The following is a 19,651-nucleotide window of genomic DNA, read 5'->3' as shown; positions in this document are numbered from 1 at the left end:
GGTTGTGGGTCATCTGGGTTTTCATCACTAATTACGTTATCCTGGGCACTTTTTCTGGTAACACTCACTTCAAAACCCTGGAATTCACTGTCACTGACATTTTCATCGCTGTTAGAGCTATCACTTGGGAACAAAAGACCTCCAATCCGCCGAGGAGTGAGGAACTTCTTACCGAGAGGCATGGTGAAAATGGACTAACAACATGGCGTTCCCACAATGCACCGCTGGGTCCCAGATTTTTTTCACAGGGTGCACACCGACCACTGAGACCCATTCTCTCTCGTGTAGGCCTACCAGGCCTTTGGCGCTTGATTTGAAGCCGCTAGAATTTGTGCATATAAATACGTCAGAAACATTGGCTCGTAAGACGTATTTATACGTCGGAAACAGTCAAAGGGTTAATACTGTTGGGTGTCTGGAATGGATTAATTCTGTTTCCATTATTTTTTATGGGGAAAATTAATTTGGCTAACGGCTAATTCAGCTAAAGGCTAGCTCTCTGGAACAGATTAAAGGCGTTAGTTGAGGGTCCACTATTAATAATAATTATAATAATATGTATGTAATAAGAATAATAATTATAACAATAATAATAATAATACAATATAATAGTAATAATAATATGTTGTCGTTTTTAGTCATTTCTTGTCATTTTTTTTTTCCTATTTTTGTGCCAAATGCTTCAAAATACAAATTGGTAACCCTCTGGGTGGCTGTAGGTACTGCTAGACCATGGTGATCTCATTGTCAACCATGAGTTAAAAGGAAGAGGAGGTATGCCGCTCTGAGTGACCGCAGCAGACCCCTGGGATGCGTAATTTTGTCTTATATTGTACAAATTTCTTACACAGTGCCTCACCCAAAGAGACAGTATTCATGTACAGTCAGCAAGAAGCTCAGGAAGCGATTAGAAACTATGAAAAAAGCTAGAGAAACAAAGAAGGCAGCAGCATAGAGTGAGGCATCTGGCCGCCGCCACCACCACTGTGGCTGCTGCCACTACTACCACCTCCACAGTGGCTGCCGCTGCCACCACCACAACTGTGGCCACAGTGATCATGTCTTCACCTGTATATATATCTGTCTTGACCACATCTGTGATTACATATGTAACAACCTCACCACTAATCATAGATAAACACAAGCTAGGTATGGGGTTATGGACTGGGAAGATACTAGAGTGGGCGAGTAAATGGCGGATGCTTTCTGCCGCTGTCGCCATCACTTGCCATATTATGGCCTATTTTATTCATTCTAGAGTATATATCATGTTTCTATGTTATTAATATTGTTTATTATGTCATATTAGCCTCCTGTGAGGCTGGAATGGATTAATTCCATTGTAATTAATTTAAATGAGGAAAATTGACTCGGCATATGAACAAATCAGGATATGAACAAGGTCATGGAATGGATTAAATTCGTAAGCTGAGGTTCCACTGTATATATATATACGTACAGTGGACCCTCAGGTAACGGCGGCATCGGATAGCGGCATGTTTGTGTCGGAATATTGGCTCGGCTAATGCCCAAGAACTCGGTTAAGGACATTCGTCCCAAACGTGTTTGAGTGGCCTGAGCGCATGTACAGCCAGTGTGCCATTGTTTTCAAGCCAGAGAGGACGATTCCATGCGTACATGCAATGTATTTTGTATTATTCCATTTTATAGTGCTTGTAACTGCTAAATAAGCCACCATGGGTTCAAAGAAAGCTTCTAGTGCCAGCCCTGTGGTAAAGAAGGAAACAAACACAAAAGAATTAAGAAAAAACTTTTAGCAAAGTACCAAAGTGGAGGAAGAGAGAGGGGAGAATGTGCCTTCTTCAGTGATTCCATGATTCTACGATATGTACGATACTAAAGCAGCAGGTATCGATAAAGGCTATAGTGCCAGCCAGCGATAAAGTGTAGAATTAACAGTGTAGCAAGTAAGTTAAGCGAGTAAGTGATAGAAAAACGACATGGAAGTAACTCCAATGTTGTTGGATGTGTATCGGGCCAATGAACATAACGCCGCCCTGCTATCTTCGACTACCTTAAACCTCTACCAGCATCTCCTCCATCAAACTAACTAATTAAACTAACATCTCCTCCAAGGTAAGTGTAAATATAAAAGTGTAAGTATAAAAGTAAATAGTATAAATATAAAAGGACCCCAATGGAAATAAATCACTGACTTTTTTGGGTTATCCTAGATACTTTACACACATGCTGCAATGTATGATAATTTATGTAACTGTATTTGTATATACCTGAATAAACTTACTTATTTATAAATTAAAATTAAATATTTCTTATTTATAAATTACATTCATTGTTTAAGTGTGAACAGTGGTGGTGGGTTCTGCTGGTACCTCCACCACCACCACTATGTATGGCTTCTCTCAGTGGCCCTTATAAACCCAACAACAACACTTCCACCACTTATTCGTCTCATTCATTATGGAACATTTTATTCATTCTACAGTATATATCATGCTTCTATGTTATTAATATTGCTTATTATGTCAGATGAATTGTGATAGATAAATAAGCCATAGAGATGATAGCGTCATATTGAAGCATAATAAACTCGTCTCCCTCTCGCCTCCTACCTGCCTTCCATACACCAACAAGAGTCAGTAAAGGTATGTGTGATGTTAAATGTTCATTTATCCATTTTATTAGTGCTTTATATTTATGTCATTGTTTTCTATATGTATATCTATATTTAACCCTTTCAGGGTTTTCGACGTACTAGTACAGCTTACGCACCAGGGTTATTGTTCTACTAGTACGCCTAAATTCTAGCGCCTTCAAATCTAGCGAGAGAAAGCTGGTAGGCCTACATATGAAAGAATGGGTCTATGTGGTCAGTGTGCACAGTATAAAAAAAAGATCCTGCAGCACACAGTGCGTAATGAGAAAAAAACTTTGACCGTGTTTTTGGATTAAAACAGCGACTTTGCAGTTTATTTTCGTGTGGTATTTATGGTTGTATTCTAGTTTTCCTGGTCTCATTTTATAGAATGGAAGACATATTACAGAAATTGAGATGATTTTTGACTGGTTTCACAATGAAAAGTACCTTGAAATTGAGCTCAAAGTAGCAGAAATGTTCAATTTTTACCAAAGTTCAAAAGTAAACAAATCATGCCAAGTGTCCAATACAGTAGGGCCCCGCTTTACGGCGTTTCACTTTACGGCGTTCCGCTAATACGGTCATTTCAAATTATGACCAAAACTCGCTATACGGCTCCCCCCACCTGACTTTCTAATACGGTCACCGTGCCCCACCCTGTTTGTTTACATTCTCCGTGAGCTCAGTAAGCACCGAGTCTCTCCATTTTGTCTGGAAACTCCAAAATTTCAAATGTTTTTAAAAGTTATTTCATATTTTATATATACTCTGATAATTATACTTATGTATACCTGTACCTAAATAAACTTACATACTGTGCTGGCGTGCAGGTACACATTAAAATCGGTAAGTGTCTTATGTCTCCAGACGTCATATTAGTAATAATAATAATCATCGAGTCATTTAAATGTCGTATATTACGTTAATATACACATTTTCATTAATCCATCTATGATATTTTTTCAAAATTATATAATAAACACGATGCATAACATATAAATAAGATAAATACACCCCACAGAATAAATAAACATAAATGTGAGATGTGGTAGCAGACGACTTGCACAAGTGACGCCATATTAGAAATAATAATAATAACAATACTCACCGAGTCTCATTAAATGTCATATATTACGTTAATATACACATTTTCATTAATCCATCCATGATATTTTTTTCAAAATTATATAATAAACACGATACATAACATAAAAAGATGATAAATACACCCCACAATAGAATAAATAAACATAAATATAAGATATGGTAGCCAGATAACTTGTACAAGTGATGCCAAGAATAACATTTTCTCTAATCTAACATAAGAGAAAATGTGTTACTGGGGGTAACTGTAGAAAATTATTCCTTTCGTATGTATGTAAGTTTATTCAGGTATACACAAATACAGTTACATAGATTATCATACACAACAACATATGTGTAGAGAACCTAGGATAACCCAAAAAAGTCAGTGTGACTTATTTCCATTGCCTTCACTCAGAGCTTCATTTCTTCTCAAAATGATGTTACATGAGAATGGGAGTGTTCTTCTTTATTAATTCTACCGTATCAATGTAGAGACAACCTGTACACAATGTAACTTGTACACAAACCAGACGTGTACACTGTTTGTTTACAAAACTTACGTTTGCCTGGTTTGTTTACATAACTCTGCGCCTGTCCCCTCTCATGTACTCATTCTTTCTCTCTCTCATTTATTCGTTTTATCTCATTTACTTACTCCTGACCCTACATTAAGACTACAAATATTTTAAGGTAAGTAATGAGTGAACTGTATATACATTTTATCGCTCTGGGATGCTTAAATATCATAGAATAGTATGTGTGGGTGGGGTGGCCTGGTAAGGTAGCCTGGCTGATTACCATACATACCACACTTGATTTCTTACAATAAATACTAATTGTCTCACCCTAGATAAAGACTATAAATATTTTAAGGTAAGTAATGAGTGCACTATGTGTGTATTGTACTTTTTTATTGTTTTTTTGATGCCTGGTTCTATTGCTAACTTAATATGTTAGTGTAAACTTGTTATCTAGTGTTTGTATGCATTTATAAGTGGAAAAAAGGGTGTTCCACTCTACGGCGGTAGCCTGGAACCTAACCTGTCGTATAAGTGGGGCCGTGCTGTACACGTCAACTGGTGAGTCTGATATTTTTTCACAGGTGCGCTGATATTATTTATACTATTTCTACACTAATGCAGTAGTCTGCATAACAGTAAACCTTCTATTTTTTGTAAGAATAAAAATTCCAAGTGGAAAGCAAAAGAAATATAAGAGGGGCCTGGGGACGTGACTAATGAACAGAGAACTTGTTATTTTAGTGCCAGGAATGTCTTTCTTGTTTATTCTGGTCCCTATTTGGAAATTGGCATCTTCTGAAATTTGTGTGAAATTGGCAAAATTGCCAATTTCTAACCACTTTATTGGATAGTTGAAATTGGTAAATGGGTGGTTTCTTGTACTCATTCGATAGAAAAAAAAATGGAGTTCTAGCAAAATAAATATGATTTTTGTCGACTAGTACACAGGAATTGGCCAAAAATAGGGCTCAAAGTGGGTGGAATTGCCGATGTGTAAACATCGTCAAGACTGCTAACTTTACGAGAGCATAATTCTGTAAGTTTTCCATCAAATTTTATACTTTTGGTGTCATTATGATCGGGAAAAGATTCTCTATCATTTCATAAGAAAAGAATTTTTTTTTTGTTTCCGAAAAATTTTCAACCCTGAGAACAAGTTTAGGAGAGGGCCTCTCGACCCTGAAAGGGTTAATCTTCAAAAAAAAATATTTTTTGTTAATACTTTTGGCTGTCGGAAACAGATTAATTGGATTTCCATCATTTCTTATGGGGAAAATTAATTCGGCTAACGGCAAAATCGGTTAAAGGCAAGCTCTCCAGAATGGATTAATGCCATTACCTGAGGGTCCACTGTGTGTGTGTGTGTGTGTGTGTGTGTGTGTGTGTGTGTGTGTGTGTGTGTATACACAGTGGAACCTCGGGTTACAAATTCAATCCGTTCCGTGGACTTGTTCGTATCCTGATTTGTTCGTACGCTGGGTCAATTTTCCTTATTTAAATTACTTTAAATGCAATTAATTCATTCCAGCTAAATTCCTGTTCTCAGGAAGCATGACAAAATAACCCTAATATCAACTCTATGGCTTATTTATCTGTCACAATTCATCTAATATGACATAATAAACAATGTAAATAACATAGAAACCTGATATACACACTAGAATGAATAGAATATATCATGACATGGTCGGTGGAGGGAGAAGGATTGTGGTCAGGAGTGGTCGCGCATTCTCGCTATGAAAACGTCAGAGGTGTTATTATAAAAGAAAATAGAGTTTGTGAATCTAACTGAATTAGATCTGGTGTACATATGACATTTACATACCTTGGAGAAGAAATGCGGAGTGGCATATCCTGTCAGGAGTTCACACTTTTTTTAAGAACTGCTATGTACAATTTTTTTGCTTATCTCGCTACACTACGTATCTCCTGTGAGCTGTTTCTCTGCCAACAATGTCAACAGCAGCTTTACCATCTTTTAATTGACAGAGGTCCACTGCTTAGAAATTACCGTGATGCCCTTTGCTGGTGCTATAGCCTTCATAGACTCCTGCTTTAGTATTGTACATATAGTAGATTACAGTGGACCCCCGGTTTACGATCAGCTCCCAATGCGACCAATTATGTAAGTGTATTTATGTAAGTGCGTTTGTATGTGTATGTTTGGGGGTCTGAAATGGACTAATCTAATTCACAATAGTATTCCTTATGGGAACAAATTCGGTCAGTACTGGCACCTGAACATACTTCTGGAATGAAATAGTAATATCGTAAACCGGGGGTCCACTGTATTATTATTATCATTATTATTATAATCATGGGGAAGCACTAAACCCATAGGTACATATAGTAGAGGGGCTACGCTTGTACTCAACTCGCCAAGTTCTCAATCCTTGTACAGTGGAACCTCAAATTTTGAATGTATCGCTTATCGAACTCTTTGCCTTTCGACCGCTTTTTTCGAACCAACTTTGTCCCTATTATCGAACTCGCCCCTATGTTCGAACCCCTGGGTACTGGACCTGTCCGCCAGCCCGCGTCCCCGCCAGTCTGGCTTTGTTGATGCTTGAGTGAACGCTAACTTGTATTCTCGTTCAATAAGCTACCATGGGCCCAAAGAAATTTGCTAGTGGTACCCCTGTGGTAAAGAAAGTGAGAAACACCATAGATGTGAAGAAGGAAATAATACAGAAGTATGAGAGTGGTGTGAAACTTGTTGAGCTTGCCAGGATTTATGGGAAAAACAAGTCGACCATCGCTTCTATCCTGGCAGAGAAAGAACAAATCAAGGAAGCTGATGTTGTGAAAGGTGTTAATATGCTAACCAAAAAAAGACCACAGACAATCGATCAGGTTGAGAAGTTGTTGTTGTATAAAGAGATGGCAGGTGATAGTGTTTCAGAGACGATTATTTGTGAAAAGGCAAGGAAGTTGCATGCCGATCTGGTACAGAAAACTCCTGGAACCAGTGCTGATAGTGAATTTAAGGCCAGCAGAGGCTGGTTTGACAGATTTAAGAAGCGTAGCGGCATACACAATGTTGTAAGGCATGGTGAGGCAGCCAGTTCAAACAAACGGGCGGCTGAGAAGTTTGTAGAGGAATTTAAGGTTTACGTAGACACTGAAAAATTCAAACCCCAACAAGTGTTCAATTGTGACGAAACAGGCCTGTTTTGGAAGAAAATTCCAAAGAGGACCTACATTACTCAGGAGGAAAAGGCACTCCCAGGACAAAAGCCTATGGAAGACAGGCTAACTCTTTTGTTCCGTGCTAATGCTAGTGGTGATTTTAAAGTGAAGCCTTTACTTGTGTATCATTCAGAAAATCCCAGAGTGTTTAAGAAAAACAATGTCATAAAGAACAAGTTGTGTCTTGTGGAAAGCAAATAATAAGGCATGGGTCACAAGGCAAATTTTCCAAGAGTGGGTCGATGAAGTGTTTGGCCCCAGTGTGAGAAAATACTTCCTAGACAGTAATTTGCCACTCGAGTGCCTCCTGTTAATGGACAGTGCTCCTGCTCATCCTCCAAACTTAGTAGACCTCTTGTCTAGGGACTTCAGTTTTATAACAGTGAAGTTCTTGCCTCCTAACACCACTCCTCTCCTCCAGCCCATGGAGCAGCGTCTCATTTCTAACTTCAAAAAACTACACAAAAGCAGTGTCTGAAAAGTGCTTTGAAGTGACCACAGACACTAAGTTGACCCTAAGTGAGTTCTGGAGGAATCACTTTAATATCTATAGATCCATAAGCCTTATAGGCTTATGGAGCTATAGATTAAACTTATAGAGATAAACTATAGATTAAACTTATTTAAACTTATTCCTATAATTTTTACAATCTCTTTTGTCCCCCTTCCCTTTATATAAAGGGACTATACATGCTCTCTGCCAATCCCTAGGTACCTTCCCCTCTTTCATACATTTATTAAACAAAAATACCAACCACTCCAACACTATATCCCTCCCTGCTTTTAACATTTCTGTCATGATCCCGTCAGTTCCAGCTGCTTTACCCCCTTTCATTCTACGTAATGCCTCACGCACCTCCCCCACACTCACATCCTGTTCTTCACTCCTAAAAGATGGTATACCTCCCTGGCCAGTGCATGAAATTACTGCTTCCCTTTCTTTGTCGACATTTAAAAGTTCCTCAAAATATTCTTGCCATCTACCCAAAACCTCCATCTCCCCATCTACTAACTCCCCTACTCTGTTTTTAACTGATAAATCCATTTGTTCTCTAGGCTTTCTTAACTTGTTTAACTCCAAATTTTTTTCTTATTTTCATTAAAATTTCTTGACAGTGTCTCTCCCACTCTATCATCTGCTCTCCTTTTGCACTCTCTCACCACTCTTTTCACATTTCTTTTACTCTCCATATACTCTGCTCTTCTTATAACACTCCTGCTTTGTAAAAACCTCTCATGAGCTAACTTTTTCTCTTGTATCACACCCTTTACTTCATCATTCCACCAATCACTCCTCTTTCCTCCTGCACCCACCCTCCTATAACCACAAACTTCTGCCTCACATTCTGATACTGCATTTTTAAAACTCTTCCAACCCTCTTCAAACCCCCCCCCCCCCACTACTCATACTTGCACCAGCCCACCTTTCTGCCATTAGGTAGAAAGTTGAAAGTGAACATAGAAAAGAGTAAGGTGATGAGGGTATCAAGTGATTTAGTTAAAGAAAAATTGGATATCAAATTGGGGAGGAGGAGAATGGAAGAAGTGAATGTTTTCAGATACTTGGGAGTTGACGTGTCGGCGGATGGATTTATGAAGGATGAGGTTAATCATAGAATTGATGAGGGAAAAAAGGTGAGTGGTGCATTGAGGTATATGTGGAGACAAAAAATGTTATCTATGGAGGCAAAGAAAGGAATGTATGAAAGTATAGTAGTACCAACACTCTTATATGGGTGTGAAGCTTGGGTTGTGAATGCAGCAGCGAGGAGGTGGTTGGAGGCAGTGGAGATGTTCTGTCTAAGGGCAATGTGTGGAGTAAATATTATGCAGAAAATTCGGAGTGTGGAAATTGGGAGAAGGTGTGGAGTTAATAAAAGTATTAGTCAGAGGGCTGAAGAGGGGTTGTTGAGGTGGTTTGGTCATTTAGAGAGAATGAATCAAAGTAGAATGGCATGGAGAGCATTTAAATCTGTAGGGGAAGGAAGGCGGGCTAGGGGTCGTCCTTGAAAAGGGTGGAAGGAAGGGGTAAGGGAGGTTTTGCGGGCGAGGGGCTTGGACTTCCAGCAGGCGTGCATGAGCGTGTTTGATAGGAGTGAATGGAGACGAATGGTATTTGGGACCTGACGATCTGTTGGAGTGTGAGCAGGGTAATATTCAGGAAAACCGGTTATTTTTATAGCCGGACTTGAGTCCTGGAAATGGGAAGTACAATGCCTGCACTCTAAAGGAGGGGTTTCAGGATATTGGCAGCTTGGAGGGATATGTTGTGTATCTTTATACATATATGCTTCTAAACTGTTGTGGTCTGGGCACCTCTGCAGAAACACTGATTATCTATGAGGTGAAAGTGTTGAATGATGATGAAAGTATTTTCTTTTTGGGGATTTTCTTTCTTTTTGGATCACCCTGCCTCGGTGGGAGACGGCCGACTTGTATAAAAAAAAACACTCGTACGGACAGACACACAGACACAGACAGACAGACAGACAGTCAGTCAGTCAGTGGAACTTCTACTTACAAGTTTAATCCATTAAATGACCTTGCTCGTTTGCAGAGTCACTTTTCCTCATTTAAATTACGTAATTGAAATGCAATTAATCCATTCCAGCTCTCAGGAAGCATGACAAAATACTTCATGATTTTGCTAATATCATCTATATGACTTATTTATCTATCACAATTCAGAAACCTGATATGTACTCTAGAATGAAGATGTCATTCACGTAGTGGTATTGTAGGCATCGACAGCAGACGAGTTTGTCTGGAGACAGGACAAAATACTCCTTGAATATTTCGCTAATATCAACTCTATGTCTTATTTATATATATATATACGCTGGACCCTCGACTAACGATAAAATCGGGCAACGATGAAAAACTCGGGTAAGGACATTCGTCCCGAACGCATCCGCCTGTCTGTCCAGCCTGCGCACGCCTCAGCTGCCCTGCCTTCAGCTAGTGTGCCATTGTTTACAAGCCACTGTGGATGGTTCCATGTGTACCTGTGATGCATTTTGTATTCCAGTGATTTTAGTGCTTATAACTGCTAAATAAGCCACCATGGGCCCCCCAAAAAACTTGTATCTGTCTCTGATTATCTCTCTCTCTGTCTGCTTGTCTCTTTCCATCTCTCTGCTTGTCTGTCTCAGAGAGAGCCACTGTGAACCAACAGGTATTCTTATGTTTTATATCTACAAGCACAGTATAGCACTTCAGATTTTTTTTAGGTTATCCTAGGTAATTTACACTATGTATAATTGTATTTGTGTGTACCTGTGAGACAGAGACAGAGACAGACAGAGATAGAGACAGACAGAGATAGACAGAGATGGATAGAGACAGAGACAGATATAGACAGATAGCCCTTTCAGGGTCATGAGGCCCTCTCCTAAACTCATTCTCAGGGTTGAAAATTTTTCGGAAACAAAAAATTATTTTTTCTTATCAAATGATAAAGAATCTTTTCCCAATCATAATGACACCAAAAGTATGAAATTTGATGGTAAACTTACGGAATTATGCTCTCGCGAAGTTAGCGGTCTCGACGATGTTTACACATCGGCGATTTCGCACACTTTGAGCCCTATTTTCGGCTAATTCCTGTGTACTAGTCGACAAAAATCATATTTATTTCGCTAGAACTCCATTTTTTCTATCAAATGAGTACAAGAAACCACCCATCTATCAATTTCAACTATCCAATAAAGTGGTTAGAAATTGGCAATTTTGCCAATTTCACACAAATTTCAGATGTCAATTTCCAAATAGGGTCCAGAATAAACAAGACAGACATTCCTGGCACTAAAATAACAAGTTCTCTGTTCGTTAGTCACATCTCCAGGCCCCTCTTATATTTCTTTTGCTTTCTACTTTGAATTTTTATTCTCACAAAAAATAGAAGATTTACTGTTATGCAGACTACTGCATTAGTGTAGAAATGGTATAAATAATATCAGTGCACTTGTGAAAGAATATTAGACTCACCAGTTGACGTGTATTGGACGCTTGGCATGATTTGTTTACTTTTGAACTTTGGTAAAAATCGAACATTTCTGCTACTTTGAGCTCAATTTCAAGGTACTTTTCATTGTGAAACCAGTCAAAATCATCTCAATTTCTGTAATATGTCTTCCATTCTATAAAATGAGACCAGGAAAACTAGAATACAACCATAAATACCATACGAAAATACACTGGAAAGTCGCTGTTTTAATCCAAAAACACGGTCAAAGTTTTTTTTTTCTCTCATTACGCACTGTGCTGCAGGATTTTTTTTATACTGCACACATGGATAATGAGAACCTTCAAAACTAGGGATGCCAAGCCCATGACGACACTCTTCAGGTCGCTTGTTCTATCTAAGCTGGAATATAGCTGCACACTAACAGTGCCTTTCAAGGGAGGTGAAATTGCTGACCTAGAAAATGTACAGCGAACCTTTACGGCATGCATAACGGAGATAAAACACCTCAATTACTGGGAGCGCTTAAAGTTCCTGAACCTGTACTCCCTGGAATGCAGGCGGGAGAGATACATGATTATATACACCTGGAAAATCCTAGAGGGACTAGTACCAAACTTGCACACGAAAATCACTCTCTCCGAAAGCAAAAGATTCGGCAGACGATGCAACATCTCCCCAATGAAAAGCAGGGGTGTCACTAGCATGTTAAGAGACAATACAATAAGTGTGAGGGGCCCGAGACTGTTCAATTGCCTCCCAGCATACATAAGGAGGATTACCAATAGACCCCTGGCTGTCTTCAAGCAGGCACTGGACAAGCACCTAAAGTCGGTACCTGACCAGCTGGGCTGTGGCTCGTACGTTGGATTGTGTGCAGCCAGCAGTAACAGCCTGGTTGATCAGGCTCTGTTCCACCATGAGGCCTTGTCACAGACCGGGCCGTGGGGGTGTTGACCCCTGGAACTCTCTCCAGGTAAACTCCAGGTAAACACTGACCACATAGACCCATTCTTTCACATGTAGGCCTACCAGCTTTCTCTCACTAGATTTGAAGGCGCTAGAATTTAGGCGTTCTAGTACATCAATAACCCTGGTGCGTAAGCCATACTAGTACATCGGAAACCCTGAAAGGGATAGACAGAGACAGCCAGACATAGAGGCAGATAGAGACAGACAGGGACAGATAGAGACAGATACAGATTATTATAATAATGCAGTAGTCTGCATAACAGTAAATCTTCTGTTTTTTGTGAGAATAAAAATTCAAAATGGAAAGCAAGAGTAACAGAGGGGCCTGGACACATGACTAATTAACGTAGAAAATGTTATTTTAGTGCCGGGAATGTCTACCCTGTTTGTTTTTGACCCTATTTTGAAATTGGCATCTTTTGAAATTTGTGAAATTGGTCAAATTGCAATTTCTGACCACTTTATTGGGTAGTTGAAATCGATAAATGGATGGTTTCTTGTACTCGTTAGAACAAATGGAATTCTAGCGAAATAGCTATGATTTTAGTCGACTGGAACAATGGAATTGGCCGAAAATAGGGCTCAAAGTGGGCGAAATCGCTGATGTGTAAATATCGCCGAGATCACTAACTTCACGAGAGCATAATTTCGCAAGTTTTCCATCAAATTTTGTCCTTTTGGTGTCATTACAATCGGGAAAAGATTATCATTTCATGACAGTGAGTCAAGTATCAGGGGTCTCGACACTGAAAGGGTTAAGAGTAAGACAGAGAGCAGGATCACAGATGAACAAGGAGGCTTTAGGAAAGGTAGGGGGGGTGTGTAGATCAAGTGTTTACAGTGAAACGTATAGGTGAAAAGTAAGGGTTAAGGGGAGGTTTTTGTGGCATTTATGGATTTGGAAAAAGGCATATGATAGGGTGGATTGGGGGGCAGTGTGGCAGATGTTGCAAATGTATGGAATAGGAAGTAGGTTACTGAATGCAGTGAAAAGTTTTTATAAAGATAGTGAGGCTCAGGTTAGAGTATGTAGGAGAGAGGGAGATTATTTCCAGTAAAAGTAGGCTTTAGACAAGGATGTGTGATGTCACCATGGTTGTTCAGTATATTAATAGATGGGGTTGTAAGAGAAGTGAATGTTTGGGTGTTGGCAAGAGGTGTGGGATTAAAAGATAAAGAATCTGATATAAAGTGGGAGTTGTCACAGTTGCTTTTTGCTGATGACACTGTTCTTTTGTGAGATTCTGAAGAGGAGTTGCAGAGGTTGGTGGATGAGTTTGTTAGGGTATGCAAAAGAAGGAAATTAAAAGTGAGTAGAGGAAAGAGTAAGATGATGAGGATTACAAAAAATTTAGCTAATGAAAGATTGGATATCAGATTGGAGGGAGGGCATGTGGAGTAAGTGAATGGTCAGTGCTATGCATAGTATAAGTGGCTTTGGCATACTGCTCTTATCTGTATTTTTTTGTACCTCTGTATGTGTGCTCAAATTGGAAATAAATAAATAAATAAATGTATGTATTCAGATATTTGAGAGTGGACATATCATCAAATGGGTCTATGAAAGATGAAGTGAATCACAGAACTGATGAGGGGAAAAGGTGAGTGGTTCACTGAGGAATCTGTGGAGACAAAGAACATTATCCATGGAAGCAATGACGGGAATGAGCGAGAGTATAGTTATACCAACGCTCTGATATGGGTATGAAGCATGGGTGGTGAATGTTGCAACAAGGAAAAGGCTTCTGACAATGGAAATGTCATGTCTGAGGGCAATGTGCTGTGTGAATATAATGCAAAGAATCCTTAGTTTGGGAATTAGGAGGTGCAGGGTTACTAAAAGTATTATCCAAAGGGCTGAGGAGGGGTTGTTGAAGGGGTTCAGACATTTAGAGAGGGTAGAACAAAATAAAGACTTGGAGAGCGTATAAATCTTCAGTGGAAGGAAGGTGTGGTAGTGGTAGTTCTAGGAAAGGTTGGAGGGAGGGGGTAAATGAGGTTTTGTGTGTGAGGGGCTTGGACTTTCAGCAAGTGTGTGAGGGTGTTAAATAGTAGTGAGTGGAGACAAAAGGTTTTTATGACTTGAAGTGCTGTTGGAGTGTGAGCAAGGTAACGTTTATGAAGGGATTCAGGGAAACCGGCAAGCTGGACTTGAGTCCTGAAGGTGGGAAATACAGTGCCTGGACTCCATCACTGTCTTGTCAGAGGTGTAGGCACACCTCTGACAAGACAGTGATGGAGTGAGAGATGAAGAAGTTTCTTCTTTTTCGGGTACCCTGGCTTGGTTGAAAATGCCCGCTGTGTTAAAAAAAATATAATTATAAGGCACATTTGCTACAGATTGTTGTTGTGACAAGCATTAGATTAGTAGATTTGCCATCTCCACTTTGTTCATATCTTATTTCTGTAATGTAAAATGATTATACAAAAAGCATTGGATTCATTGATATGACACTTGTTCTTTGTCAGCAGGAAATTGAGAGTCAGCTAATTCGACCGGGTGTAAGCTATGAGAATCGAGTCAGTGCTGTGCTGTCTGGTTGGGAACACCTTGCTGGCACTGTTCAAGGAGATGTTAGTGAAGTGCAGCCTCTTGCAACCTTTCTGTACAGGTGAGCTTACTATGCACAGTTATTAACCAATTTATGAATTTCTGTGACTTGTACATACTTGAAGTACATATTTATTATAGTATAATAGACCTCCCTCATGGGGTTTCTTGATGCTGGTGAGGGGTTCTTGACCAAGGAATTGGACTTGTTTCCCCTTTCTTGGATTTAATGTGATTGCCTCCCTTTCCCAGACACTGTATGAACCCCTATAGGTTTAGTACTTCTTATATTGATAATATCATTAATGTAAATGATGATAAATGTATGTTTATTAAATAGCTTGAAATTTACTCTTGATTGTTAATAAGAGGCCATTAAATGGTTCATTTGATTTTGGGATGTTAAATATTTCAGTATATTGGTGTTGTATTTATTAGTTGTTGGGGAATGGATTATGTTGTATTTATATTTGCTGTATATGACAAAATGAAGTAAAAGTTGAGTGGATTGCCATAATGTGAAGAATTAAGAAAATTTCATTTTGAAAAGGCTTTTAAAAAATGAGAATAGGCTAAGAAAGAAATGTTTAATTAAAAGCTAGAGTTAACCCTTTCAGGGTTTCCAACATACTAGTATGGCTTAAGCACCAGGGTTATTGATGTACTAGTACGCCTAAATTCTAGCGCCTTCAAATCTAGCAAGAGAAAGCTGGTAGGCCTTGTTATACAGAAAAGTGGGATAGCTGGGGGCTTGAGCCTTATCTAAGGGCAAAGGTAAAAGTTACACACATCTCAGGCATAAACAGGTCACCCAGGGCTATCCCAGTCAAAACAGAAAGCGCTAAACCAGTATTTGTTACTTCAGTGGGTTGGTTAATAGAGGGTTAGGCAAAAATCCTAGTTAGGAAAATATATCTATTTATTCAGCATAACACTATATACACACTCTAGGAACACCATCCTAAAACGCCCAAATGACGGTACACAAGAAACAGCTGGTTGGCAGTCCAGTAACCATAACACTCGACCTAGTCAGCACCAGGCCGACTCTACTCCAATACCAACCCCATTTCTTATTTCTTCACTCATCCCACTGCACCCTGACCATGTCAGAGCCCAGGTGGGCATACAGGTAAGCCATAGAAGAGCCTATGGCTTGGGTTAGCTAAACAAAAGGAGTACACAACTACAAACTTAGCTTAAATACACAGCATCTCCGATGCCAGTCTCCACACCATGCTGATTCCATGTGACTGCCCCAAGCCACGCTTACCCCACGTACCCAAACACAGTTGGAAAATAAATCCCTAGTAGGATTTCTTTATAATTATAGTTTAACCTACTTTACAGTACCCCCAAAAGCACATTATGAATTATAAAATTATGCTTTACAATTATAACATTCATACTATTATGACACCCTTCACTACTGTATATACATTACAGTGCCATGCAGAACCCTGCATAACAACATTACAATGTCATGCAGAACCCTGCATAACAGCCTGCATATGAAAGAATGGATTGATGTGGTCAGTGTGCACAGTATAAAAAAATTCTGCAGCACACAGTGTGTAATGAGAAGAAAAAAACTTTGACCGTGTTTTTGGTTTAAAACAATGACTTTGCACTGTATTTTCATATGGTATTTATGGTTGTATTCTAGTTTTCCTGGTCTCAGTTTATAGAATGGAAGATATATTACAGAAATTGAGAAGATTTTGATTGGTTTCACAATGAAAAGTACCTTGAAATTGAGCTCAAAGTAGCAGAAATGTTTGATTTTTGCCAAAGTTCAAAAGTATACAAATCATGCCACGCGTCCAATACACGTCAACTGGTGAGTCTAATATTCTTTCACAAGTGTGCTGATATTATTTATACCATTTCTACACTAATGCAGTAGTCTGCATAACAGTAAATCTTCTATTTTTTGTGAGAAAAATTCAAAGTGGATAGCAAAGGAAAAGTAAGAGGGGCCTGGGGACATGACTAATGAACAGAGCAAATGTTATTTTAGTGCCAGGAATGTATGTCTTTTTTTATTTGGGACCCTATTTGTAAATTGGCATCTTTTGAAATTTGTGTGAAATTGGCAAAATTGCCAATTTCTAACCACTTTATTGGATAGTTGAAATCGGGAAATGGGTGGTTTCTTGTACTCATTCGATAGAAAAAATGGAGTTCTAGCGAAATAGTTATGAATTTTGTCGACTAGTACACTGGAATTGGCCGAAAATAGGGCTCAAAGTGGGCGAAATTGCCAATGCGTAATCATCATCGAGACTGCTAACTTTACGAGAGCATAATTTCGTAAGTTTTCCATCAAATTTCATACCTTTGGTGTCATTATGATCAGGAAAAGATTCTCTGTCTTTTCATAAGAAACAATAATTTTTTTTTTTCCCCCAAAAAATTTTCGACCCCGAGAACAAGTTTAGGAGAGGGCCTCTCGACCCTGAAAGGGTTAAATTAGACATCCATGTGTAATACAAAATGTAATTTTTATTCATTCTTTATATTTTGCAGAGGATCTTGTCAGGTGCACGAATGAAATTGAATATTAACCCTTAAACAGTCCAAATGTATATATGCGTTCTCTTGCGTAGCTCCCCAAACGTATATATACGTTTCATGTGTCATTCGTTCAACATTGGCACGATAGGCCTGAGTCGCGTAGACATGAGAGAATGGGTGTGCGCACTCATGTGTACGCCATATGAAAAAAATTGGGGATGCCAGGGTAACACATGCTCTTTTTTCCAATAAAAAAAAAAAAATTCTCAAAATATTCAGGGCACTACACGAGAGAATGTATACATACGTTTGAACTGTTTAAGGGTTAAAATAATTTAACCCTTTCACGGATTTTGACGTACTAGTACATCTTACGCGCCAGTATTGGTAACGTACTAGTACGCATAAATTCTAGTGCTCTCAGATCAAGTGGGAAAAGCTTGGTAGGCCTAGATGTGAAAGAATGGGTCTGCATGGTCAGTGTGCGCAGTATAAAAAAAATCCTGCAACACACAGTGCATAATGAGAAAAAAAAAACTCCGACCGGGTTTTTGGTTTAAAACAGCGACTTTGCAGTCTATTTTTGTATGGTATTTATGGTTGTATTCTCATTTTCTTGGTCTCATTTGTTAGAATGGAAGATATACAGTGGTGCCTCGAGTTTCGAACAGCTCCTAACTCGAACAATTATGTATGTGTATTTCCGTAATTGCTTTTGTAAGTGTATTTTTGGGGGTCTGAAACAGACTAATCTAATTTACATTATTCTTTATAGGAACAAATTTGTTTGGTATCAGCACTCGAACAGCCTTCTGGAATGAATTAAGTTTGTAACTCTAGGTACTACTGTATTACAGAAATAGAGATAATTTTGATTGGTTTCATGATGACAAGTACCTTGAAATTGAGTGCAAAGTAGTGAAAATGTTCGATTTTTGCTGATGTTCAAGAGTAAACAAATTACGCTATGCGTCCAATACATGTCAACTGGTGAGTGTAATATTCTTGCACAAGTACGCTAATATTTTTTATATCGATTTTAGAATGTTGCAGTAGTATACATAACAGTAAATCTTTTATTTTTTGAGAGAATAAAAATTCAAAATGGAAAGCAAAAGTGATGTAAGAGGGGCCTGGAGACTTGACTGCTGAACAGATAAAATGTTATTTTAGTGCCAAGAATGTTTGTCTTGTTTATTCTGGACCCTATTTTGAAATTGGCATCTTTTGAAATTTGTGTGAAATTGGCCAAATTGCCAATTTCTGACCTCTTTGAGTAGTTGAAATCAGTAAATGAGCAGTTTCTTGTACTCAGTCGATAGAACAAATGGAATTCTAGCGAAATAGCTATGATTTTAATAGACTGAAACATTGGAATTGGCTGAAAATAGGGCTCAAAGTGGGCAAAATCGCTAATGCGTAAACATCGTTGATACCGCTAACTTTGCGAGAGCATAATTCTGTAAGTTTTCCATCAAATTTCATACTTTTGGTGTCATTATGATCAGAAAAAGTTTCTTATCATTTCATAAGAATTTTTTTTTTCCAATATTTTTCGACCCCGAATGAGAGTTAAGGATTGAGGGTTTTGACCCTGAAAGTGTTGAAGATCATTGTTTTTTAACCCTTAAACGGTCCAAACTTATATATACGTTTTTTCAACATCTGAAAGTATGTAAAAAAATGTAGATCTTTTTTGTTTTACATTTGAAAACGTGTAAAAAAAACTTTTATCTACATTTTTTTGTTATATTTGAAAATATGTAAAAAAAGTAGATCTACTTTTGTAGCACTACGAATTTGAACCTCGATCTGTTTGGACTGTTTAAGGGTTAAGGAAGTTTTAAAGAGGTTTTAGTTCCATGGGTTATCCTAGGTTCTCTACACATATGCTGCTATGTATGATAATTCTATGTAACTGTATTTGTGTATTTTTTTTTTTTTTTTTTTTTTTCAACAAGTCGGCCGTCTCCCACCGAGGCAGGGTGACCCAAAAAAAGAAAGAAAATCCCCAAAAAGAAAATACTTTCATCATCATTCAACACTTTCACCACACTCACACATTATCACTGCTTTTGCAGAGGTGCTCAGAATACAACAGTTTAGAAGCATATACGTATAAAGATACACAACATATCCCTCCAAACTGCCAATATCCCAAACCCCTCCTTTAAAGTGCAGGCATTGTACTTCCCATTTCCAGGACTCAAGTCCGACTATATGAAAATATA

The 19,651-nt window shown here is 38.5% G+C and overlaps 1 protein-coding gene across 5 annotated transcripts in view; it reads left to right on the top strand.

The window, feature by feature from the left end:
* Window positions 1–19,651, top strand: part of LOC128691376 (streptococcal hemagglutinin) — a 257,026-nt gene that overhangs the window by 71,949 nt on the left and 165,426 nt on the right. For 4 of the 5 annotated variants that reach the window (XM_053780219.2, XM_053780217.2, XM_053780221.2 and 1 more), the window contains one exon: window positions 14,825–14,964. In XM_053780219.2, coding sequence (XP_053636194.1) covers window positions 14,825–14,964 — 140 coding nt within the window. Of the gene's footprint in view, window positions 1–14,821; window positions 14,965–19,651 lie in introns of all 5 variants that reach the window. The other variant, XM_053780218.2, reaches the window with a different exon arrangement.

The sequence above is a fragment of the Cherax quadricarinatus genome, chromosome 36, assembly GCF_038502225.1.
Source record: "Cherax quadricarinatus isolate ZL_2023a chromosome 36, ASM3850222v1, whole genome shotgun sequence".
Lineage (NCBI taxonomy): Eukaryota > Metazoa > Arthropoda > Malacostraca > Decapoda > Parastacidae > Cherax > Cherax quadricarinatus.
Note: the sequence above shows the minus strand (reverse complement) of the source record. Positions and strands in the feature narration are given on the sequence as shown.